General features: G+C 40.1%; 1 protein-coding gene across 1 annotated transcript in view; it reads right to left on the reverse strand.

The window, feature by feature from the left end:
* The window catches only part of DIAPH2 (diaphanous related formin 2), a 446,439-nt gene that overhangs the window by 346,137 nt on the left and 73,283 nt on the right, over window positions 1-27,019 (reverse strand). Inside the window, exons 7-15 of the mRNA XM_060249401.1 lie at window positions 25,283-25,357; window positions 25,127-25,196; window positions 22,170-22,306; window positions 21,457-21,565; window positions 14,773-14,883; window positions 5,328-5,446; window positions 3,216-3,332; window positions 1,638-1,756; window positions 783-847 (exon numbers count right to left, since the gene is read on the reverse strand). Of these exons, the coding sequence (XP_060105384.1) occupies window positions 783-847; window positions 1,638-1,756; window positions 3,216-3,332; window positions 5,328-5,446; window positions 14,773-14,883; window positions 21,457-21,565; window positions 22,170-22,306; window positions 25,127-25,196; window positions 25,283-25,357 (922 nt within the window). The remainder of the gene's footprint in view (window positions 1-782; window positions 848-1,637; window positions 1,757-3,215; window positions 3,333-5,327; window positions 5,447-14,772; window positions 14,884-21,456; window positions 21,566-22,169; window positions 22,307-25,126; window positions 25,197-25,282; window positions 25,358-27,019) is intronic.

A 27,019-nucleotide genomic window follows, 5' to 3' on the forward strand; every position in this document is an offset into this window, starting at 1 on the left:
CATGTGACAGATTATAGCCAATACATGTACTGTATCCTGTAGCACTATTAACAGTAAGAAATCCATCAGCATGTCCGTTTACCTAGTAGAACTTATGTCAAATGTGTAGACAATGTACTCAAGATAAAACTGAATTAACAGAGAGGGCAGCTCACTGCTGTCAGAATCACATATGAATGTTATAAGTGGTAAAATTTCCTGGAGAATGACAGATTACCATCCACATTTCAATTTCAGTACCTAGACCTGTCTCAATTGTCTCTTACTAATAAAGTCAAATATACCGATCCCTAGAAAATAATACCACAAAAAGATGTGCAGCTATAACTTTCACAGAAGAGTTACCTATGAGGGCTAAAACTGAAAAAGCTAGGGGAACTATTTCAAAACTCAAAAGAAGTCATATACTGAAGAAATGAAATCAGAACATAATGAAGTTTTCCATTTATTTTTGTCACTTACACAGAACATGATTAGCACATAATATTCATTGCAAATACCAATTTCTGACATACTCGGAGATAACAGATGGACTTTTACTTCTTCCAGAGTAAATATCCATACACTATAAAAACATTTTTTTCAAAGTTCACAAAAAGTCTCCAAGCTAGAGGTATTGAATTTCCATGTAAACAAACAGGCGTGACGTATTGTATTAATACTGACCTTTGGCATACCTCTATGGATTAAAGACACACTCATTGTGATTGAATATAAAAAGAAACCAAAGTCTGAACAGGAAGTAAGAAAGATTCAATGCAAAGATTTAGCTCTGTGCCTACCTTTTTGGAAAATTCAGTTGCTTTTTGCTCACTTTCCTCTACTTTTGCTTTGTCCACACAGCAATCTAAAAGGATTTAAGAACAAACTTGAAATCCCCATTAAAAGGCAAATATCTAATAAATATGTTATACAAAATTATACGAAGCAAACACTCTTCCTGAGTCCAAGCAAACATTTTAAAATGTTCTGTATTTCAAGGTTTAACTAAGTTTCTACAACAATCAGTTTGAATTCCAGCTAGATTCTTTCTGGGTTAGAAACATTTCTTTATTGCGCTAAAGACTTGCTCAAGGAGGAATTCTTCTTCCCCCACTATGTACAACTCAAATTTTGATCAACTATTAAGCCAGTTATTTACTAGCGAAACCATGCTGATCTTAGCAGAGATTTCCATATTTTATTTATTCAGATATTTTACCCCACTTTAACTTTTCTCCCTGATGAGGATACAAAGCAGCCTCTAATCCATTGTACTGTCCTTCATTTTATCCTTTTAACAATAATCCTTTGAGTTAAGTTAGGCTCAGATTCATTGGCCCAATGTCACCCAGTGAATATCCGGGGGGAGGGAGGAATTCGGGGGGGGAGGTCTCCCAAATCCTAATCCAGCCCTCTAACCACTACACCATACTGGCTCTCAGTAACAGCTGGGTACAAAATAACTATACAACTTTGTTGTTTTCTCCGTTAAGTCCATTTCAATGGTTCATCGATTTCAATATAAGACTGATAAGCTTTGCTATTTTCCAGTGAAATCAGTGAAACTTAGAATGTCTTAATTCTGACATGATTGCAAACATTTAATTGGTGAGAAACATCTAATTCATAGCTGCGTAGTACTAAATTGCACTTACCAACAAGGTGAGTGAAGTCCACATCCAACCTTCCCCTGCACTTGAAATCAGGATCCATGCCACTACAGTGCAACACTATCTGAGAGACACATTCTTCTACTATCTTGTAATACTGTGGGCTGGTGGCAAACACACACAAAATACTGAGTTATTTCATTTTAATAAACAAGGAACTTCATATAAGATGAAATGTTTTAATCTACTTAACAAGGGACATTAGGAATTGGTGGTTTCTTAACACTTGCACACAAGGAATCCATCTTCCTTTTTGAATGCGTGTACTCGAACAGCCTACTCATGAGAACACTGGGTGTGAATTTCCTAAATTGTGCAGGGGATTGGACTAATGACCCTGGAGATCCCTTCCAACACTATGATTCTATGATTCCAAGATGTCTGTACACGCTTCCCAAAGCTCCACTCAAGTTGCTCTTTTTATGCAATACACATTATTCATGCACTAGAATATGAATAACTCACAGAATGCAGAAAGGGAGAGCTGGATATCCTTAGAGGAGCAAGCACAGACCTCATGTTCAACATAATTTTGAGGGGGGTAGGAAAAGGTTCTACTGAGGCTCTATAAGTCCATCTGCCATGACCTAAGGCTATAAATCAAATGTAAAAGCTACAATTAAGCAGTTATTCAATTCACACATTACCCTTTTCTGATTATATCAGCAGCTTTCCCAATGATTCCTAGACTAAAATATTCATTTATTTAGAACACTTCTATGCTACTTCTAGAAAATTTCTATACCACTTCTTCCAAGAACCTGCTTGAGGCAGTTCACATAGTAGAACATATTAAATATATAAATAATACAGGCAATTAACAATAAAAATCAACCATTAAAATCCAGCAAGAACACAAAAACAACAAAAAGCAGCTTTAAAAGTTCTCAGCCTAGAAAAAAAGGTAAAGGTAATCCCCTATGCAAGCGCCAGTCATTTCCGACTCTGGGGTGGCGTTGCTTTCACAACATTTCATGGCAGACTTTTTACAGGGTGGTTTGCCATTGCCTTCCCCAGTCATTTATACTTTACCCCCAGCAAGCTGGGTAATTTTACCGACCTCAAAAGGTTGTAAAGCTGAGCCAACCATGAGCCAGCTACCTGAACCCAGCTGCCACTGGGATCGAACTCAGGTCATGAGCAGAGCTTGGACTGCAGTACTGCAGCTTACCACTCTGCACCATGGAGCTCTTTTCTCAGGCTAGAAGCTGACTGTAAAAACTATTTTAAAAGATCAATCACTTAATATAAAAGACTGGGCAAAAAACTCAAGTTGGGAAATATGAGAAGAGGTGCTGAGAATTAGAACTATATTGAGTGCTAAACTGCTAAATTATTTCTTGGGATGGAAAGATGTGTTTTTAAAATGTTAATTAATATTTTAAACTGAAACACTAGAACATTCAGAAGCAGCACAAATCTTCACAGACCACTACTCCTTCAGAAACAGTTACATATCATTTTCTTAACATGTTAACATTCCACATACAGAAGTATTAATGATCAAAAATTTAAGCAACTGCAAACATATTTTGTTTGCCTTTGAAGGCATAACTGACTTACCGGACATAATAATCATTCCTGATCAGTAGAAAGTGTTGCAAAATGGATAAGAAATAATTTTCAGATGCTGTGTCTTTCAACATGTTATATAATAGGTGGTAGACCTCATTCACATCAGTTCAAGGATTGTCAAGGAAAATGACAAAAAATATAAACAAGTGATCACAGGAATAGATTACTCTGCATTTTTGTGGGCCAGAATCCAAACAACTTATTCAACTTGTCCAAGGCCACTTTAGACTTAACTATGTTAGAATGCCATATTGAATCCACTTTACATAAAGCTTCTGGATTCCAAGTTAACTCAATGGAAACATACTCTAGTAGAACATGCAGCTGCTCATATGATAAAACTGAAAATACTGAACATATGATTATGGAGTACCCTATATTTAACAAGGGCTAATTTAATCCCCCTTTTACTTAAAAATATGGAATTCCTAAATGGCAAGCCTAGGTGTCATGGGTACTATTGGATGCAAATTACTGAGTCATCCTCTCAGTGGCAAAATTCATATGCACAATAATCAAATATAAGAGAAATAATACTAAGGTCTTTTAAAATATTTTTTTGGTTCTAACTTCTTAAGGCGATAGCCATATAAGCAGAACTAGACAGAACGCAAGGAAAACAAGTATGGGACCTTCTAGGTCTCACAATGAAGAAGAAATCATCCTCCATGCTGGCACCCTCTTCCTCATCTCTTGTTCAGTCCTGTCAAACGTCCTAACTCTCCCTACCTTCAACCCTCCTCCTGAATAGTTCCCTGCTAACAAGTTTTCCTCTCCCCTCACTTTATTCCTATTGCTTTCCATCATATTTTCAGAGTTTTTTTCCTTACACAAAAGACATTTTGCACAAATGTCACCATTTAACCGGGGGGAGGGGGGAATGTTAACTCTGCTTTATTTAAAAACATTATTTTTTTTCTGTACATCTGAGGGCTCCCTTGGACTTCCAAAAATGTCTTCTTTACCCATAGGAGATCCCATTATGCGTCCCCACATCTGCATGGTAAAAAAAAGTTCTGATCTGGGCATTTGACAAGCAGAAGCTTTACATGATTTGCAGGGGGTTGTACTATCTCCCCCCCCCCCCGTTCATTCTGTCAGCCAACCACTTTGTGGCCAGCAGCGCTACATTATCAGCTTTTGCAACAATACAGGGATCACCGCATTTAAATGGGACCAGGTTTAGAATTGGATATACAATATTTCTATTTACTGTGAACAAATTTTGTTTCTTCTGAAGACATATATACGCACATGAAATAAAACTCTGTTGGTCTTAAAAGTGCCACTGGACTCAGACTTTTGTTTTGTTGAATACACACAGTATTCAGTACTGTAAAATAAATAAAATTAGCAACTTCTCTTTTTACAAGATAGCCGGAAACCCCTCTTTGAAATCAAGGTTACAATGATTTCCTCCCCCCCCCCCCTCCGCCAGTCTTTTCCTGTGGTGTCAGATATTTACTGGACTCTCACAGAGGTCAATATCTTTGTATAACAATGTTAGTGTCATGAAATATTTCAAAGGATTAAAAAAATACATACTAATCTGAACATAAGCAATACAAAAATTATATAGTGGGCAGATTCTGTATCTATTGATAGTAATAATTTTAAATGACAAGGAAAATTTGCCAGTTGTAATTTCTACTGTCACCAAAGTATTGTGACTTGGCAAGTCAAAGTATGCAAAGAAGAACTGGTGGAAGAGTGGGGCTAAACATCACATACAAACTACTCAAGCCTTCAAGGGCTCCCTATGCTTTATCATCTTTTTTTAAAATAAGCACCCTAAAACAGAAACACCCACCTATAACTTAAAAGTTCTAACTTAACAGTGAACATCTGTTTCTAACACCTTTAGTGGTTGATCATCATGAAAGAAAGGTTGTATACTGAAAGAATACTGCATAATTTTGTTGTATATTGTCTACCAAGAAAGAACGTTTCAAGTATTCTTGGAAAGTTTTTAACTCACCTCACCTAAATTCCCTCACTTACCATAAGTTTTGTAATCAACATATATTGATCTCAAAAACTATCCAATTTACTGCTAATGTCAGTATTTCCTTTAAATTATGTCATTCTTAAAAAGGATATTCCATTTCAACTTTGATATCATTGAGCCGATGGGCCAATTCAATTAAGTCTTCTTCTTTGTTTTCATCAAATACTTTCAACTGAATATCAAGCTCTTCATTCTCCTTTTCTTTTAGATCCTGTTGTTTCAGGAAATAAATTTTAAGTGAGATAAATATTTCACTTCATGTCGTAAAACTACTTCTACACCTTCTATGCATAGAGTATAAACATTAAAAACATGCCAAATTTCAAATAGTTATTACCACAACTGTATAGTGTTTCCATCCACTGCACACATATGATTGAGATTTTAATTCACAGTAAGATACCCACCAGCTATGCAATTTCTGGAATTCAAACGTAACACTGTATAGCCAAAATCATAGCGTTACAAGAAAAAACCCAGAGTATCTATCCTTTACCTCTGATAACTACTGTCTTTCTAAACTAAATAAAAGAATTTAATCTAATAAAACAATTATTCAAGAAAACATTTAACAGATACATGCAGTTACAACAGATTTTTGTCACATGTTCATAACATTAACTACATTTTAATAGTGATAATTTCACATTGATATATTCAAGCACAACAGTCCCAAGTATGGCGTACTGAAAATTCTATTTAAACTGCTTCTCTACTCTGCTCTCACTCTCACAAATATATAATCCAGTGTATGCCAGTTAAAGAATTAAGAATTTTGGTCATGCATATTCCACAGAAAACCATGCACTAAAACACTGTGCTAAAATATTATCTTCAAAAGCAGAGCAGTCATACACTGCATCTTTATTTTTTTATGCTGTAGCACCTTGCTACATTAACACATCCCAACACTGACCTTGCCCCAGTTTTTCCTCTTTAAAATTTAGATTACACTAGTTCAGAACACCGATCTTCTGACTAACAGATCAAATTTAGAATGGTGTTGATGGTATTTAGCATTCTGAACTGGCCTGGCTGTAATAAAAGCATTTCTCAAACCATCACAAATAAATATTTGTTCTGGATGCATCCCATTATAGAAATGAGGATAATTTCCAGTGGAAAGTCTGGCAATCTGAAGGCACACATGTAAGACTTTGTGTTGTATTAATCCACAATAACTGGCTTCTTTTATTAATATGGATTAGAAATTTCCCACTTTGCACTGGCAAATAAAAAGAGCAGAAAACGTATCTAGATTTGTCCCTTCGTTTAACATCCTGGCTGAATATATGAAATAATGGTTTAAAAGGAATTAATAAGCTTTAAGTGATTTTGATTATGTGGTACAAATACATTACTAGGTATGGGCATGAACTAGGAAAATGGAGGTTTGTCCTGGTTCATAGTTTTACGAACAACAAACCTTCATGAACCTTTCCATTTACCAAACGAGTTAATTTCGTGAGATTCATGATGCCACAGAACGGCCCCCCTACAGGCTAGAGATGCCAAACTCACAGCGAGTCTCCAGCTGACTCTCCTCTACCTGCCAAAATCAAAATGAGGGGCAGGCACAGCAGGGGATCTGATGATGTTAAGCCCCGTGGTAGGGTCCCCAGAGGCATGGATCTTAGGGTCCAAAGAGCAAAAGGGGGGGACCTGAAAGAGAGCGGGGGGTTGGAAAGCTGAAAAATCAGAACAAGGGGCAGGCAGAGAAAGGGCTGCTGATGCTGTCAAGGGGGGGTTGCCCAGAGTCTCAGAAGTCAAGGATCTGAGGATCCAAAGGGCAGAAGGTGCAGAAGAAAATGAGGGTTCAAAAATCCCACTGGGGGAGTGTGGGTCCTTAGCCAAGGAAGCCTTTGGCTGAGTCCCTCTGCTTGGTGCTTCAGAGCCATGAGTAAACATCAACCCACTGTCCATGCTGAGGAATTATTTCCAGTTCCCTTTCCCCTCTGCCTCTAACTCTCTCTCTCTCCCTGCGTAACTGCTTGCTGCAAAGTAAAAACAGCTGCATGTGAGCTGGGGATATATATCCATTCTGCTCCCACAGAGCAGAATGGGAGCTCTCTTGTTGACAGCCACCATTGGTGCTTTAGAGGCCACTACTGGTGTTTCCAGGGATGCAGACATCCATCCCCTTTGTGCTTTGATGAATCATCGGCGACAGCATGTCCGCTGTGCAAACCTCCATGAAAACCATGGAGGCTCAGGGGAGGTTCACTGCAGACATGATTGCACAACCCTTAGCTTGTGAACCTCAAACTGGGTGATTTTCATGATGACTTTATATTCATGCCCTTTCCTATACATCACCTCCTCTTAAAGGTCAAAGGTAAGTTTTTGATTGTTAAGAAGTTGTGTTCAGTCTGGCAGCTGATTTTAACCAGCTTCAGTATCTGATTATAAACATATCCAGGAATTTATACCATATGTACTGTTTAAGCACACACTTTGTGGATTTCAAGTTTCTCCTTATATAGCACTGTTACATTTACATAAAACTGTTTTGCCCTAAGTATGACTACAGCAATGATTATCTGTAACACATAAAAAACACATGCATCAATGTTGGTTTTGTAAAAAAAAAAAATCCAAATCTTTTATAGCATGCCACACTAGAGATTGTTGGGATTAATATATCACCTTGAAGTTCTTTTACTATGTTCCCATTTATCTCGTAGGTTTCAAAAGACATTCGATAATCACAAGGGAGGACATTCAAAGACGATTACAGAAGGAGAAGTAGGACGACCCGGCGTGGCGTCTATAACAAAAATGTTAGCAATGTGGAGCCCACAATTAGCCACAAAGAACAGAGCTCACAGTAATGAGTAGTACTGGATTTGCATATCGAGAATATAAAAATGTTGTTACTTATCTATGTAACTAGATCACTTAAGTAACATTTTATTTTCAAGATACAGAAAGATATGCAAAAATATAAACAGGAAAGGCAAACTTGTCCCATACAACGTAATTATATCTAAATCATCAAACCATTAACTTTGTACAGGATAGTATAAATCATAAAAAGTTTGGAATCAATATCTTATAAAATCAAAGTTGGTACTTTTACAACTACCTACAATTAAAAAAAACAAACCAAAACTAGAAACCTGTCAAGAAAACTCATTGAATTCAAGTATGAGATCGATTCTGGTGAACCTGGAAATCCACATCAGAAACACCAACTGTTCTTTTTCTAGTAATAGTAAAAACATTGGGTAGTCCTAAAAATTAAGATTCATTATGGTAAGAATACAACTTCAGATCCTTGCTTCAGATAGAGGTTTCACAGATCCTATCTAACCACAGTTAGTGCAGTGACTTATGTTCAGACAATCACACATCTAGCTGAATTAAGCCATAGTTTGGCAAGATACCTGAACTGGGCCTCACTTTAGAAGACAGGAACATACTTCTGCCAGTTTCCACAAAAATGTACATAATTCCAATTATAAATCTAAGAACTCAATTTAGTTCTATGCTTAGTAACACTATGTTTAATAAAGCATATTATGACTTTTTAAATAAAAGGTTTACTTCAACATCTCTTACAATTTTACTTAAAACCAAGTTATAGTCATTTATAGTTATCTGATGCAAAACAAAAGGCTCCATCTACACTTATATAATAAAAGATTTAATTAAGGGTGAACATCTCTCAGTCACGATGCTCCACTATAAGGTTGGCTGTGCAACAGCTGTCCCCAACACCACTGTGTAATTGATCAGACCTACTCATTCCCTGCTTTATTAAATGAGTAAGCCAGTGATTATCCACACTCACCTAGCAACCTCCCCTTTACACTTCTGTATTCCTTTATTAAAATGTGAATCCCTAACTGAACATTCAAATTAAAAACTAAATTATGCCAAAGGTTAGGAAATAATCTTGACTATTAATTTGTTATCCTGATTGGATTTCATATTACCCAATAAAGGTATGAAACTGAACACTAAGGAGATGGCGTTGTACCAAATATCCAACATATTTTTTTTTTCAAAATTGAATGGAAAAATGGGAACCAGCTTTTTCTGTCCTGTTGGGTTGCAGAGGAAAATATGTAATTCCCATTTTCCACTCAGTGATCATTTTGTAGTAAAAAACAGGGCATTTAATTTGACATATTTTAGTCAAAGTTTTAGCATTACAGTAGATGAAACATTGGAACCCATCTAAAGGTTTCTTCTCTTCATTGGGTCAGACATCCAAATTGGTTAGGTTATGTCTCTGCTCACTCAGTAGGGCTATGCAAATTTTGAATGGCTCCCTATAGGAGAGATCAGTGGCTGACCCTCTAATTACGTTCAAGCTCCGCAGCATATGTTTTCTATGTGTCTTTCTTCATCTCCACCCCTTCTTTTCTTTTATCAGGTAGGTTCTGATGTTTAATTCTTCTTCAGTAAGGGAAGTCATCCAAACTAGTTAGCTTTACCCAAGCTGTACTTCTGGGTGGGCACTCTCCCCTTGCCTATGGGTCCCCACTACTTCTTGCAGAACCCTTCTACCAAAGGCTGCTTCCGCTGATGTCACTTGGTCTATCCCGGGAGTGGCCAAACTTGGTTAACATAAGAGCCACATAGAATAAATGTCAGACATTTGAGAGCTGCAGGATGTGAATGTAAGATGTTTGAGAGCGAGCAAGCAGGCAGGCAGGCAGAAAGGCAGGAAGACAGGAAGGAAGATGGGGAGGAGGAAGAGATAAATGGAAAGAAAGCAGCTTTAACTTTAAATGCTCCAAGCTGCTGGCTGGCTTGGCTTGGAAAAGTGATTTAAAGTGAGAAATGTCTTCTCCAAGCCAGCTGACAGGGCAGTGGGGGTTTCAAGAGTCATACAATATTTGTGAAAAAGCCACATATGGCTCCCGAGCCACAGTTTGGCCACCCCTGGTTTATCCTACAGTGTTTGACAAATGTCAAAAAGGATGCCCACATGGCAGTTCTGCAAATCTCTTCCACTGTGGTGGCTGCTGCTGCCCTGGTCAATTGTGCAGTGACAGCTTTGGGCAACATCAGTCCTTGCACTTTGTATGCCCTGAAGAAGCACTGTTTTACCTATGAAATAATGGTGGCTTTTGCTACCCATTTTTTTTTTTCAAATTTTATGTGTTGGGGGGACAAACAATTCAACTGAAAGCCTAAATGTAGCTGTCTCATCCAGGTAAATGCACAGAGCTGTGCACACATCCAGCTTATACAGGCCTTCAGATACGTCGGTTTAGGAAAGAAGGAAGGTAAAACCAGTGGTTGGTCCAAGTGGAATGCTAAGCTAACTTTGGGGGGTAGGTTCTTAAGGTCATTGAATCTTTCTGAAACATACAAAATTCTCTTCTGGAGGACAATGCTGCCAGTTCTGACACTCTTGTCACAGACATCACTGCAATAAAGGACGCAACCTTCCATGACAGGAACCTAAGCTCTGTTGATATTAGCAGTTCAAAAGGTGGTTTTAGGATCACCTGCAGATTCATTGAGATACTACGTAAGGAAAGGATGTTGGACAGGTGCACTAGTTGCCTTGCTGAATGATGAATTGTCTATGTGTGCGTTTGTGGATAACTCCTTGAGGCTCCTAGGCAGGAGTTACAGTCTCCTACTTGCCCTTTTAATGTATTTGGTTTGAGACCTTGCTTCCATCCATCAAATAGGAAGGCCATAATGTCTTTATAGGACAGACGCAGAGTGTCCAACTTTTTTGTCAGTGGCTCATATTTTGAATGGCCACCACATACAGTTATAAATCTGCCTCATGGCTGGCTTCTGAACTGTAGCATAACATCTACTAGGGATGGGTATGGACTATCCATGAACCAAAATGAGTCATAGACCCATTTGTGGTCCATTTGCTCAGTCCATGCATTTGCTATTTCCACTGACCCAACTTCTTTTAGGTGGTCAGTTTGGTTCACTGGGGCAGTCTGTGGGGAGTGAACTCAGGAGGCATCTAAATGGGGGACAAACAATTTGACTGAAAGCCTGAATGTAGCTGTCTTATCCAGGTAGATGCACAGAGCCGTGCACACATCCAGCTTATGCGGGCCTTATGCCTGCTTATGCTTCCTGAGCCTACTTTTGGATCGTGCCACCACTGTGGCATGATGCCAGTGAGCTCAGTGAGCTTCTGGATTGTAGTAGGTGTTGCACTGAAGTGCAATCCGAAAGTGGGATGAGTCCACTTCTGTGTCCCCAAGGATCTCACAAACCACAAACTGTTGTGTAAACTGGAAAAGTCCAAGAAAATTGTGGTTCGTGAAATTCACAAATCATGAACTTCCACGAACCTAATTTTTCCCCTAACCTCAGTTATCTGGCTGTCAAAACCCTGGGCCTTTAAGTCTGCCCTTTCAACTTCTGGGCTGTCAGCTGTAGCAAGGAGGAGTCTGGATGTCAAATGGTCCCCCTGATGAATGAGGTTCGGCCTGACTGGCAAACCCCATGATGGGGCAATTGACATCTGTACTAGGTCTGAGAACCATAGATGTCTCAGCTAGAATGGGTAACAAATATTACTTCCACCTCTTCACTCCTGATTCTGTTGAGCATCTGGCTGATGAGGGTAAGGGGAGAGAAGGTGTAAAGTGAGTTACAAATCTTGGGTTACTCCCCGTGTGTTTCCATCCTTGCTGCCTGCAGGATGTTATCCCCACTTTCTGGAGGTGAAAGGGGTTACAAGCCTTGGGTTACTCCCCACGTGCTTCCATCCTTGCTGCCTGCAGGATGTTATTCCCACTTTCTGAAGCCTGGGTTGTGGTAGGGAGCCTCATTTGTGTTTCCTTCTTCCTCTTGGCTAGACCTGCCACCTCGAGGAGGTTCTCTACCATTGCCCCACCCCCACTTGCCAAAGTTTCAGTGCAGGGGGGTGACCCTCCCACATTTCCTTTCTTTTTGTGGCCACCACTGTTGATTTCTTTGTTGCCGGCACAGTGAGAACTAATCCAGCTGAATCCTGTTCCACCTCCATGCTTCCATGCAAGTCAATGTCTTTCTTTTAAACAGGTTAGTGAGACAGTCTCTGCTTCCTTACTAATCTAATAAGGTGACTTTCTACCTTTTAAAAGTTTTTTCTACCTTTTCCCCCCTGATTGCTCTTTCCCTTAGGTTATGGTTTGAAGCAGAGCTCTAGCCTTCTACCTAAGCAGCAGGGCTATTCAAACTGGAGGGTGAGCTGGTAATCTCTCCCATAGGGAGCCACACAAAATGTGCATAGCCCTACCTGAGCAAGCAAAAGCATGACTTAATCAATTCGGATGGCTTCCATCACTGAAGGAGAATGGTTATTCTATATTTTCAGATGATTTTTTCCCCCTACACTGTCTCTCATATAAATATGCCCCAGCTGGAAAAGTGAGCAAATGCATGTTTTATTTAGTATAAAAAGTTTTGTTCTCAGTTCTGATTTGATGTGACTATACTGAGCATCACAAATCTCTTAAGACAACATGGTAGGTCACCATTTTTGAAACACAAAACTGCATATTGAGACAACAGCCAAACAAACAGAGAGAGAAAACAGTTTGCAAACAATGAAGTATTTTCACGTCACACAATGGTGTGCTGAACATTTTAGTCCATACAACTTTCTGAAAGAATAATAAGAGAAGCTGAAGGTCAATGCAAAGTCTTGATGGAAATCTGGCAACTACATATATAAAAACTGAGGGGAAAACATGAAGCAGACATACTGCATCCCGAAGATATGTGAAGGCCTGAGCCTGTTTTCTCATGGGTACAGTAACCAGCTTTAGGAAGCTAACTGACTAGTGAGGTTAACCACCAGTGGCCCAAAAGAATAAGCTACAGAGGCTCTGTTTTCAGAAATAATGATACAATCGCCTTGCAGAATAATTTTGCTTCCATGTTCAAATCCAGCCTGATGTCTGCACAAACAACTCTTCAGGAGGGTCATACCAGTTAAATCAAGAACTAATGTATTTCCTAGTTTGAGAGTAAAATAATTCACCTGGGAATTATGGCCATAATATTTTAACACACTAGAGCTTCTAAGAAAAATAGGTGATAAAATTTCAGATCTCCCAACTGCAACATATTACAGTTACAGCATTTGCTTGATCAAATGCCAAGAGCTTAGTATTGTGGCAGAGTGCTGTGAAAAATTATAGCCACATGTTAAAATGCAAAAGGCTGATGTTGCAATGAGCACTTGTGTGTGATAAGTCAGTTTTGCTTCTGTATTATACAGCTTCAGGTGTTCCTCAATAACCAAGCTTAAGTCATTGGAGAACTGCATTTTCAGCAATATGTTTATTTTTGCAGCAAAACAGAACCCAGATTCAGTTTTCCTTCATAAATATAAGACGGATATAATCAACAGTCATTTGAATACCAGTGGGTCTTTAGAACATGTGATACAACTGAAATAATTCTAATTTTATATTAAAGGAGAAGAGGTAAAAGTGAACCAAGTTACTGGTGAATGTAGTCTATGGTTTTTATTGAGACACATTAGCAAAAGAAATGGCTGAGTTCCACAGAGTTACTTTAGGAGTACCTCAGGCATAGCGTGCAATCAGTTGTATCTGAGGCCTTTTCCCCCCGTGAGCCCTTCCCCCCAATCTCACTTCGTTGCAAGTAGACTGTTGTAACCTCATACAAATAAATGTCCTAAATGCTAAATATTAATATATATAGCTAACAATTAGTGAAGAAATGCAGAAAAATTCCCTTAATGTACATCCATAAAGCTTGCAAGTTTCGCTCTCATTTTACAGTTATTAAAGATTATTTAAAAATGAAGTCAAACTTGGTTACAACCTTGGAGTAGACTGGCAGTGAACTAGAGTATATGAAGGATGAGCTTTTCCTAAAATAGCAACACCCTCCAGAATAATTTTCAGAGACACACAACCCCCTCAAAAGTTAGGTGGCTGCTGACTGGAGATAGGCTTTCTATGTTGTGATGTTCCAGTTATTCACCCACTTCCAATATACTCATTCAGCAGCACTGTTGGGAATGCTGCAGTGCCAGTTCCCACATCTGGCAAGACTTTCCCTCAAGTCAGGGACATGTCCTACATAGAAGGCAGACAAGCAGTCTAGGTGATGCTAGTTGTCTGAGCATTCTGGATAATCAGCTGTTGGATAACAAAGCTTTTCTGTATTTATAACCGTTGTAAAATGCTGTGATACTTTATCTTGTCACACCTGGCAGGTTGTTTTAATGTGAGTAGTTCAGACTGAAAAATGGTCCATGCAGCGAATTGGTGGACTTTTAGCAGTTCCCCCATGTCACAAATCAAGAACGCTATAAACTTCATTGGCTCATACAAATAAATGTTCTAAATGCTAAATATTAATAAATATAGCTAACAATTACTGAAGAAATGCAGAAAAATTTCCCTTAATGTACATTCATAAAGCTTGCAAGTTTTGCTCTCATTTCACAGTTATTAAAGATTATTTAAAAATGAAGTCAAACTTGGTTACAACATGCACAACTTGTCAAAGATTTATAACCAAAAAGAAGAGCTATCACGGCATTCAGCACATTAGCAGTTTCTGCATATAACTTACTGGCAATATTTTCTTTAGCCCACAGCGCAAGAATTCATTTCTCAAGTGTATCCTAAAATCAAGATCTTCAGGAGAAGTGACAAGGGCATTTATGAACTGCATACAGGCTGCCTGTAATTAGAAATTATGGTAAAAGAAGCTTATTAGAATCAGCATTCTCAATGCACAGAAGTAATAAACATTGCAAAAAAAATCATTATTAAACAAGAAAATGCATTATTTGACTATATTATTTTACAGAAGGCAGTGAGATATTTAACCACAGCCTATACTACCATTAATATAGTCCCCACTTGGACCAAGCTCTATATATTTAAATGAGGAACGTTTGCTGCTGTTTGTGCAGCAGAGAGCAGACTGGTAATGGAGATGGTGCTGCTAACCACTAAGAGAGACCAAAACAAGGCCAAGAAAGAAACAGGCTTAGTTAAAAGGGTTAACAACAAATTACATTTGAAACAAGTCACTAGTCAACAGTCAATTATTTACCATCTCTTTATAGAAGCTGCACTGACCATTCACCCATGTAGAGTCCTAACATGACATTTGCTGGTGCAACTCCCACTACCACCTGTCCAGCGTCTGGGGGGATTCTGAATTGTTATATCTATTTCTACATCTACCTTTTAATTAACTGTTGCTTTTTTAATGATTATGTATTAACTTTTTTTTTTAATAAATATGATGCTACCCACCTTGAGCCTGTTTTGGGAAGGATGGGATATAAATTAAATACTGAACTGTAGTTTCTGATGGGAAGGAATGTACAAGCATCAAATAAAGATATATTTTTGCAACAGCCACTTCCTTCCATTTAAGCTTAAATAATGATGCAAATCATACATGAAATTAGGACATACTAGAAGAGGGCAATGAGATTGGGTTGCCATAAGCTAAAATAAGGTAATGCCAGGGACAGTGTGGTCATGCTGGCCTGAATTATCCTTGTTTTGTTATGACTCTAACATGACTAAACAAGCCAAAGTACATGTCCAATCAGAAATTAATAGGGAGAAAAGGTGCCATCTGCTGTGACTGTTTTTGCCAGAAGAAATTCTGATTTAATTGCGTGTATTAATGTGGGTAAAGACAACTTGGAGGCAGGATCCGGTCAAGAATAAGTTAATGAGTCTTGTAGCTGTACATTCAGTCAAGGAGCCCGGATCAGAGATCACAAAAGAGAGACTTTCTGTGACACCAATATACAACTGAGTTTATCACCTGAGCAAGATAATGCCCTTGAGATTTAGATGCATCACGTCCTGCAACGGAAGTAAAATATTGTTTGGCTATTCTTTGTTTTTGACTTCTATCCAGTTCTTGCCCTTTCCCTGGGATCACTGTCCCCTCTAAGCTGTGCACATGAACAGCAACTCATTAACACAGGAAGCCCCACTCAGCAGCAATCTGGAGACATGCAGGGTCTTGCATGGCCCATTGCCCATTTTAAGACTAAAAAGGTAAAGGTGCAAGCACCAGTCATTTTCGACTCTGGGGTGAAATTGCTTTCACAACGTTTTCACGGCAGACTTTACGGGATGGTTTGCCATTGCCTTCCACAGTCAGCTACACTTTCTCCCCAGCAAGCTGGGTCCTCATTTTACCAACCTCGGAAGGATGGAAGGCTGAGTCAACCTGGAGCCGGCTACCTGAACCAGCTTCCACTAGGATCGAACTCAGGTCGTGAGCAGAGGGCTCCGACTATAGTACTGCAGCTTTACCACTTTACCACTCTGCGCCACGGGGCTCAATTACAGCAGTTCTATTCTGCTTAGGATGTGAACTGCTCTGCTCAGTAGGGAGAAAAAATATTGGCATCTGGATCGAGGCGGTGTGGCGGTGCTGATGTTATCAAAGATTTCAGGTTTTCACGGCTGGTAACATCATTAGGGTTTGTAGAATCTTTTGGGATCAAGTGCTGTGTTCTACTGGAGAAAGTTTTCCTTCCAGACGTTTCGTTTTCAGCTGCGGAGAACATCCTCAGTGGCGTTGCAGCCGGAGCAGGCGCTCAGACCTTCTTGGCTGCTGTGCACAGCAGCCAAGAAGGTCTGAGCGCCTGCTCCGGCTGCAACGCCACTGAGGATGTTCTCCGCAACTGAGAACGAAACGTCTGGAAGGAAAACTTTCTCCAGTAGAACACGGCACTTGATCCCGAAAGATTCTACAAACCCTAATGGTGCTGATGTTGTTAGACCTGTCGGCCGCGTTCGACACGGTCGATCATCGGCTGCTGACCCGCCGCCTCGCCGATGTTGGGGTCAGGGGGTCAGCCTTACAATGGCTTTCCTCCTTTCTTGAGGATCGGGGACAAAGGGTGGCAATCGGGGGTGAGCTCTCCCAGAGACGCACACTACATTGTGGGGTGCCTCAGGGAGCAGTTCTCTCGCCGATGCTATTTAATATCTATATGCTCCCCCTTGCCCAGATTGCCAGGAGGAATGGGCTTGGGTGTCACCAGTATGCAGATGACACCCAGCTCTATCTACTAATGGATGGATGGCCTGGCTGTGCCCCAGAGAACTTGGACCTGGCACTGCAGGCCGTGGCAACTTCGTTAAGGCTGAGCGGGCTGAAACTGAATCCGGCGAAGACAGAGGTCCTTTGCTTGGGTCGGGGCGCTCTGGGAGGGGAAATACCTCTCCCGGTCTTCGACGGGGCACCGCTGAAAGTGGCACGCCGAGCCAGAAGCCTGGGAGTTCTACTGGAGCCTTCATTATCAATGGAGGCCCAGATAGCAGCCACTGCCAAGTCAGCCTTTTTTCATTTGAGGCGGGCAAGGCAGTTGACCCCCTTCCTAGAGCGTCGGGACCTGGCAACAGTGATCCATGCAACGGTCACCTCGAGACTAGACTACTGTAATGCCCTCTACATGAGGCTGCCTCTGTGCCGAACCCGAAAGCTGCAGCTAGTGCAGAACGCGGCTGCCAGACTGTTGCTGGGGCTCCCAAAGTGGGAGCACATACAGCCGGGGCTGCGTGAACTGCACTGGCTGCCAGTTACATACCGGATTCGTTACAAAGTGCTGGTTATTACCTTTAAAGCCCTATATGGCCGAGGACCTGCCTACCTTAGGGACTGTCTCTCCCCATATGAACCCCAGAGAGCACTGAGGTCAGCAGGGAAGAACCTGCTGACTATTCCCGGGCCAAAAGAGGTAAAACTCCAGAGCACCCGTACTCCGGCTTTCTCTGCTATGGCTCCACAGCTGTGGAATCAGCTTCCAGAAGAAATGCAGGCCCTGTGGGACTTTGAACAGTTCCGCAGGGCCTGCAAGACCATCTTGTTCCGAATGGCATTCACCGACTGAAACTGCTAAACTGTTAAGTAAACTTGCAAACGATTATAGCACCAATATACTAATGGCCTTGTTTTTAGAATTTTAATAGATTTTAATCAATTGTAGTTAAAGTGTTATTTATTGTACATTGTATGTATTAAGTTTCTGTTGTTAGCCGCCCTGAGCCGCTTCGGCGGGGAGGGCGGGATACAAGTAAAATGTGAAATGAAATGAAATTAGAGGGAACATTGCCTGGGATACCCCACTACACATGTTGAAGGAAAAGACGCCTGAACAAATTCCTGGTGAAGAACCATACACTTTAAGATTTGGGAAATTATACTTCTCCAACAATAAAGTCTAGATAGTAGAAGCTGCAGTAAGCATTCTAACACTTGGTGGGAGTTGCATGGTTTCCAAAAGAGCACAGCACTAAACAGCATGGCTCTCTCTAGTGTGTTTTTAAGATAATGCAGAAAACATGTTCCTGAATCCTCCAAATACAATTAGAAATGACACTGTTTAGCCCAAGAGTAGTACACAAATATGTCATGTGGAGGTTCTGACAAAACTATGTTACCTTTTTTCTTTGCCCAACTGCATAAACACCATTGAGAAGGAAGGGTGAAGAGAAGACAAGAAGAGGCACAATTTAGTTTTGGAAAATATGGGGAAGGATTATATGCTCTTTTCCCCAGAATGATCACTCCAATTCAGTTCAAACTGACCTATGGCTGCTTTCAGGTGCTCGAGATCCAATAATGGATATCTCATGTAATGTTAGTTTCGACCTTAGTTCAAGTCACCAAATATTAGTCTAAGCAGGTACCTAGGATACCATTTCACTGTATTTACTTCTCAGGAAACTTCTTGATTTTTTTTTTTGATCTTCCCATGACATTTTCATTCATCACTTCTATTTACCTAGAGATTTTAGCATCAGGTTGTAATAAAAGTAAGTTTTGTTTTAGATCCTCACTGTCTACAGAAAACAGACCTGGCAATTACAGTGTTCATAACACTGCTTGCATTCATCATAGAAAAGGGATGTCACTGCAGTATAACCTTGACCTTTTAAGGAACATAATCTTCTCTTTTGGCTCTTCTACAGCTCAAAGTTTTCATATTGTCATGTCAAGATTACAGAAATGATTCTTGTCTTATGGCCTTAACCTTACAGGGCAGAAGTCATGAACTCAATCATTATCTCATTCACAAGGTAGTATTCCAAGATGATTTGATCCCTGTCATGATTCAAAGGGAATACACAATTGGGGGGGGGGGGGAGGAACACCTCACACAGTAGATAGAGTACCTATTATAGGATTCTTGTTTGCACTCAACTTTGCTCCAAAGTAGGTTATTCACCTAAAAAAAAAGAAATTTCTGGCACAACAACATCCTGAAGTAACCTATAACACAGACAAAGAAAATGGCACCACCTTTCTTTAAATGTCCTTTAGTAGATGCAATTTGCATCATGCAGATCCAGGGGTTGCGATCCACACAAAATCCATGCAGGAGCACGATATACATATTTGTGTACCAATACAGCTTTACAGATACAATACGGATTTCAATGACATTGAAAGCTGAGTCATATGTGGTACAATTACTGTATTTAAATAATTCTCTACTGAAGAATGTATTCCTAAATTCATTGTCATTTGTGCAGAATATGAGAGGGGTTCTTTCTTTCCATGATTAAGGGTACCACAAAGCCACTATTTTCATGGTGAAACAACAGCCATGTATTAGTAGAGTAAAATTCTAGCCATTTCAATATCTTATTTATGTTCCTCAGAACTACTGGTCACTGAACATCAAAATTCTTTCCCAAATTTCTAACACTATATTTATGGACAGAAAAAATGGCCCTAGGAGGTTCTGTAGGAATATTATTCTATAGATACAAAAGCCCTTTTGTTTTGGCAAAATGGAGCTCTCCCATTGGTTGGGGGTGCACTCCATCAACCTTTGGCCCATCGAACCATCAATCAAGAGTACTTGTATGCCATTAGTTGAGTTTGCTCCTCTCTCCCACCTGAGTGGCTGTTGCTAACCAGTCAAGCTGATTCTGTCAGTAGAAGACAACCAACCTTTGTTCTCGCAGTCTCTGTCTCTCCCTACTCTCCCACTGGCTGAGCCACCTGACGAACTGCTTTGCAGTGATGAGAAAGAAACTCTTCCCTCAATTGGCTGAGGGAGGGAGGAGGAGGGAAAGAGCCAGAGAAAATCTTCCCCTGATTGGCTGAGGGCTCCTCCCTATCCTCTCCTGGAAGGGAAACAACCAGAGACCAGGGAGGGGGGGGGTTGCATCCCATAGCAGCAGAACAGATACAGAGAGAAAGATAGGGAGGGAAAGAGAGACAGAAAGAGATTGAAGTCCAGTGTTTAAGACCAATAACATTATCAGAGAGACAGTGTTGGTCTGAAAGGTATCCCTAAAGGCCTCTGAAAAGAACATACTGGGGCCAATCCTGATTAGGGCTGCCAGTTCTAGGTTGGTGGAAAACTGCTGGAGATTCTGAGGTGGAGTATGAAGAAGGGATAGAAGTTAGGGCTTCAGAGCAGGGTCTGCCAGACTCAGGTTCTTGCTGTGTAAGCTGACTGGGTGATTTCAGACCATTCAAAGACTTTCAGCCTATCCTACATCACAGGGTTGTTGTGCAGATCAAAGGCAGGAGAGGAAAATGATATAAACTGTTTTGGTCCCCCCCCTCACTGTGGCAAAGACTATCCTTTTCCTAGGTAGAGGATGCAGGGAGGGGGAGGCGATGGAAAGCTGAACTCAGAGGGGCATATAAAGGAAAGGAGATAGGGTTGCCAACTACAGGTTAGGAAATTCCTGAAGATTTAAGGGGTAGAACCTGGAGAGGGTAGTGTTTGAGGAGCAGTGGGACCTCAGACAGATACAATGCCATAGACACCGCTCTCCAAACCGGCCATTTTCTCCTAGGGACCCACTGCTGCCAATTTCCAGGTGAGGGCTGGAGATCATTCAGAATTACAATTGCTCTCCAGAAGTCAGAGATAGCTCTCATTAAGCTAGGGGGTGGGGAGTGAATGCCTTCACTTAGGTGGGTGGAAACACAGCAAGGGGGGGCACTTGCCCAAAGCCCCTTTCTAGAACCCATTGTATTTTTTTCTTCACAACGGGCCTTATTCCTAGTTTTCAAATAAAACAAAACAGATCTCCAGGAAGTTACAATGTTCTGCAGAAAAGAATCCTGAAGCACTAGTCCCTTAACATGTTCTGCTGCTTCATACGCACACAAACATATACTTGCCCCTTTACTATACGCACTAAATCATTTTCTGCAATTACTTATTACACAATATAAAAATATTGTGAATTAAAAAGCAAGAGAGCAAACATTTCAAGTTGAAAACCCAAAGAACCTCACCTGTAACTGCAAAGCTTCATGATTTTCAAGCCCCTCCACAATGTTAGAGAAACGTTCTCCATTGTTTCTCTCTGCTGCAATTGTTATGGCTCCTAAAATTTTATCCAGGCTGAAACAGAAATGTTTAATGTTTTATATATATAACTTAAGGTTCAGAATCTGTGAAATGATTCATAATTGCAACTTCCTTTCTTAAAAGCATTTTTGTCTCTCTCCTCTTGGGCTGCGGGGGTAGAGAAGTCTGAGAGCAAGGATGCAAACAAGTGCAAAACCTGTAGTACAGATTGAAAGTATACATTCAACAGGCCAATTATATAAGTTAACTCCAGCGTATGACTCAGGGCTGCTTTTTCTATGTCATATCGCCATATGCACAATTCCCTTTTCAGAGTTCACCTTCCCCAACAAACTTCTGTCATGGGATCTAATTTATGCCTATCCTATGACAATTCTGCTCATTTTCCATCCTTTCTTTCATTGCACTGAGACAATGACAGTCTCCTCAATGTAACACAAGCCACACGTAATTCACAATAAATCAAGAAAAGGAATAGGAGATGATAAACCATCACAGAAAGGCACCTGAAATCTCTCTCTGACAATGAAATGCAATGGGCAGAAAAAGAAATGTAGATGCACATCCAAATGGAAAATTAATCCACTTTAGACTGACCAACTCATTAGCTAAGAAAACTTTATAGCGTATTACTTACATATTTTCCTCTCCAATGATACAAATGGCAGAAAGTATTTTTACAGTTTCAGTCATCATGTTTGGTTGCTTTGGATCAATTGCTCTGGCTAATAGCAAAAGGCTTCTTTCATCTCCTAGAATTCTTTGCAGTCCATACTTTAAAACAAACAAACAAACAAATACAGTTAATTTGCTATGGGATGCTTCCCATGAGAGTGGTCAAGACTGTCGAAAGCATATTTCAGGGTGCCAGTCTTAAATCATTGCTATTTTTAAAACAAAAGTAACCAGTCTTTGGCATGACCTAGTTTTAAACATGTTAAAATTTCAAAATGGCTTCACAAATATATACTAAAAGCAACTTTCAGCCTATACTCAAATCAAATGACTCATCCAGCAACAAAAAAATTATTTTCTGTTATCAAACAAGAGACCTTTCCAAAATGACTAACATATTGAAAAAGTCAATAGCAAAGTAACTGAAATATTTCATCTGTTGCACTTGAATGAATCTAAATCGACCCCCACCCTCACCCCCACCTCCATTTTAGGTCCTGCAAATATAATTCTGGCCTCAAAAAAGGAAAGACAAAAATAATTAAAATTAATATTTCTTCAACTTGAATTTTTCCACAGTATTATATAATGGTTATTCCTCAGCCTTACTACCCACATCATGTTAAATAGTTTTCAGTGTAATCCCAAACATACTGACTTCAAGAAACTTGGAAGGGCTTAACTCCATTTAGGATTGCATTGTTGGTACAAGATACAATAGGATTCACTGTTATGTATACGATATTCTGCTCTGACTTCCATTGTATCAAGAAAATGTAAGGTTTCTGTGAATATTGCAGGAAAGTATGCAACACTTATTTCATATATTAATCATCTGCTTTTAAAAAACTACTATTCAATCTACTATTCTTCAACAGCCTCAAGTTAACTGCTTGACTGTTAAATAGTCAGGGAGGCCACATCTCCCTGGTATCTAGAGGAGAAAGGAAAAGCCAAAGGGATGCCTATAGCCTGGGGTAGAATGGCTGCCTATTAAAGGGAGGTTGGTGTTCTAGTTTCTTTTTTGTCCCATCCTTCTCCTTATTTTCAAAGCAAATTTACTGTGAATAGGTAGGACAGGGAAAGGGGGAGGGATAAGCCAGGAAGACATTCCTGTGTTCTGGGGGTTTGGAGACGCCCACAAGACACGATGGAAAATGCTGAATTTATAAAAGCATTCTCTTCCCCCAATCCCCTGCAACAACAGAGAGCCAGCCCATGTAGACTGCCCACATATTGTTGACAAACAGCAGCAATGGACAGCAAGGAGAAGGCTGGAGTCTAGTACTATCAGTTAGGCATAAGAGAAACAAGCCATGTTCCAGTTGCTACCTTTCTATCAAGGACCTGGGAGTAGAGGAGGAATTGGTCTTCCAGGAGGTATTTCCCTCACAGCTTAAAGAACTCAGTGCATTGTGTTGCCTCAGCCAACAGGATCCCACAGGTTCCTCTGGCCTGTTGGCTGGACAGAGATGACACGCAAATGGATTTTCTGGCAGCCATTTCACAAAATACATGCTTAACAGGTCTTTTTGCACCCACTGACTATATGAACTCACTATAGCCCCTGAGCTCAAACTGGTTTGACAGAGGCCAATCAACTCACCAGCTCATGCAAAGGGACTATAGACGTTGTCTCAGACCCAGTTCCACTGTGCTGGGCAATGTGTGGTGAAAGGAGAATAAAAACTTGTTACATTACCTCTCCCATTTTTTTTGTTTATTTTCTTGAATTATGTATGTTGTTTAACTTTACTTTTTAGTTTACTTGTGTTAAATACAAAAGCTAGGGGTGTGCATTCAGCAATACTGAGCCAAAAAATACCTGGAAAATACCTTATTGGTATTTTCTGGTTATTTTTTCAACCTAATATAAAGCTCAGCATTGTCTAAAGCTACCTAAAATGTCCAAGCTTGAAAATATTTGGGATTTTTCGGGACTGCCAAATAGGTGTGTTTAAAGGGACTGTCTTCCTTTTAAACACCTTCTAGGTGAACTTGTCACTTCAGAGTTCACTCGCAGCAAGGCTTGCAAAAGACAATTAAAAGAAAACACAGACCCTGGTGTTGTTGGGGGTGGGGGGGGGGTTGCACACACCAAACAGAAGCCTTAAGATTTAAAGAAATGTTATTTATCTTTGATATTTTAGACAACACATAGCATTTTCATCTTCACATACACAGACTTGGATCCATCACAGCATTTTCACAGAAAGAAAATCATTCTTTCCTATGGTTCAGAGACATATGTCTTGGAAGTTCATCAGAAACCCTGTTTGCTGGGTGTGGTCCACAGAATTCAAATTCAAATTCCATTACACCTGGTTCCTATTCTTGTTGCAAAAATAATTCCAGTCAAATTGACATATGGACCTATTATTCTAAAAGGTCCTATTTCTATCAACACTTTAAACAAGAGCCTCAGTCCACAACCAACTTTGGTTGCCACTGACACTCCCTATTTCAAATTCAGGTTTTAAACAGATAAACTTTCTTATCAAATGCAGATATGAAAAAAGAGGTTAAGCAAACTGATGCTGTTATTGCTGAGCTTCTTTGAACACAAAGACTACTCAATTTATTTTATAAGCAACTACTTCCAATTTTGTTTTTAAATGTGTCTTTCTTTGTATGCAGAAAACAGTTTTCAATAAGATACTATAACCTTTTCATGCCCTGTGGAATACTGGAAACTCAAAACATACAAAATAATTCTCCAAACTTTTATACTCTTCTGAGTCAATGAAGCAACCCCAAACTAATTGTCTCTTCTAACAGAAGCAGCAAATGACATAGAACAGGCTAAGAAGATGCAATGTCCATTTCCTTATTGCAATAATTTCTTTAAGACATAGTCAGTTATGACTGGATAGACTGAGCTTGGCCAAAGTAAAAACCAGAAGGAACTGAAAGTCTTACCTTATTATTCATAAATGCTTTGAGGCACTGTATAAGTTTATACTGATTCTTCTTGTCGATAGCTTCTTGCCTTTAACAGGAAAACCAATGTCAAACAAAAGCATTTTATTAAATGCTATATTTTATCCCCACCTTTCTTGTAATTTCTGTACTTACTGTCTCTTGTCCAGGAGTTTCTCAAGAACATCCAACAGAAGCCCAAGCCCTTCATGTCCAAAATTGTTAACCCAACTGTGGAAAAATAAAATACGTATTAAATGTATATTTACTCTTGTTCAGAAACATTAGCATAACCAAAATTAATACCCCAACAAGGCTTCACTGCCTATGTGGAATCACTACCATTTCTGAAAATTATATGGAACCCAGAATATATAAAATACTGAATTAAGTTCTAAATTGGGACTAAATGTCAAATGCTGAAACTTAAATAATAACAAAAATTGAAATAGGGTATGAGTACTGAGCAGTGACTCACAAAAGCTCATATCCTACCACAATTTTTGTTAGTCTCTCTAAGGAACTACTGGACTCTTAAGCTTCTCAACTGCTATAGACGGACTAACACTGCTACCCATCTTGATCTAAATGTTAACTCTAAATATTTCAAGCACTATAACTAGGGATGGGCATGAACCAGGAAAATGGAGGTTCATTTCAGGTCCTGGGGACACACAAACCATGAACTTTCACAGACCTTCCAATTTACAGGACAGGTTCATTGCATGAGGTTTGTGATGCAACAGAACACCCCCCTGTGGGCTAGCAATGCCAGACTCACAGCAAGTCTCCAGCTGACTCTCCTCTACCTGCCCTCCAAGGGAGGTAAGGATTCGATTTAGAAGGGTTGAGTTACAGCCCCCTAAAGCAGGTATCCCAGGGAAGTGCTCTCTCGGGAATTCACAGCCGCAGATTCAGGAGTGTGTCGAATGGACCTAGAGGCATCAAACTCACAGAGGTGTTCAGAAATAAGTATGAGAAAGGGGATATTATGGCAAGGCAACCAGCAGCCCAGTGTGAGCAGAGAGACAGGTGCCCTGAGTCCACTCCACCTCACACAATCCCAGCTAGCCAGAACTAGTCACAAAGCCCAGTGGGATATCCACAGCTGAGGAACCAATGAAGCTAAACCACTCTGCTCAATGCGAGCAGAAGGATGGGGGCTCAGAGCCCTGAGTATGCACCAAACATCTGCAACCTCACTGTTCACAGGAGGAATGACTTGCACTTCCCTCCCCTCTCCTCTCTGCATCTAACACATGGTGTGCCTGCTGCCGATGGAAAACGACAGTTGCATGTGAACCAGGGTATGTCTCATTCTGCTCTATGGGAGCTCTCTTATTGGTGAGGAAGCTCTTTTACAGCCATCTGGATTTGATGCCATGCAAACATCCTTATATCACAGTCCTAAAAACACTAGCCTGGGAATAAGACCTATTAAATAACTTGGGACTTATTTAATTTTTGGATTTATATCCCGCCCTATCCCGCAAGCAGGCTCAGGGCAGCTTACAACCATTTCTGAGTAGAACTGCTTAGAATTACTCCCAAAACTACTTTAAAACAATCTGAAAACAATCTGACAGAATCTCTCTTCAGCATGCAGTTCAGAAGTCTTTCTCTGCTCAGCTAATGCTAACCAATCAGATTGCTTGGAACAATCTGTCACTCACAACTCTCTGGATTCTGTTTAGAATTTTCATATTTCTTCAGCTGTTTGTACAACAAATCTGAGCTTCTTAAAAGTGCAGTCTGTCACACCAGTGCTGCCCGTTGAACTTTGGAGAGCCACTATTGGTGTTTCCAGGGCTGCAGAAGTCAATCCCCCCTCCCTTTGCTTTGACAATCGTAATTGATCAGCACCAGCACGTCTGCCATGGACACTCCCAACAA

Source organism: Heteronotia binoei, chromosome 11 (assembly GCF_032191835.1).
Source record: "Heteronotia binoei isolate CCM8104 ecotype False Entrance Well chromosome 11, APGP_CSIRO_Hbin_v1, whole genome shotgun sequence".
NCBI classification, from domain to species: domain Eukaryota; kingdom Metazoa; phylum Chordata; class Lepidosauria; order Squamata; family Gekkonidae; genus Heteronotia; species Heteronotia binoei.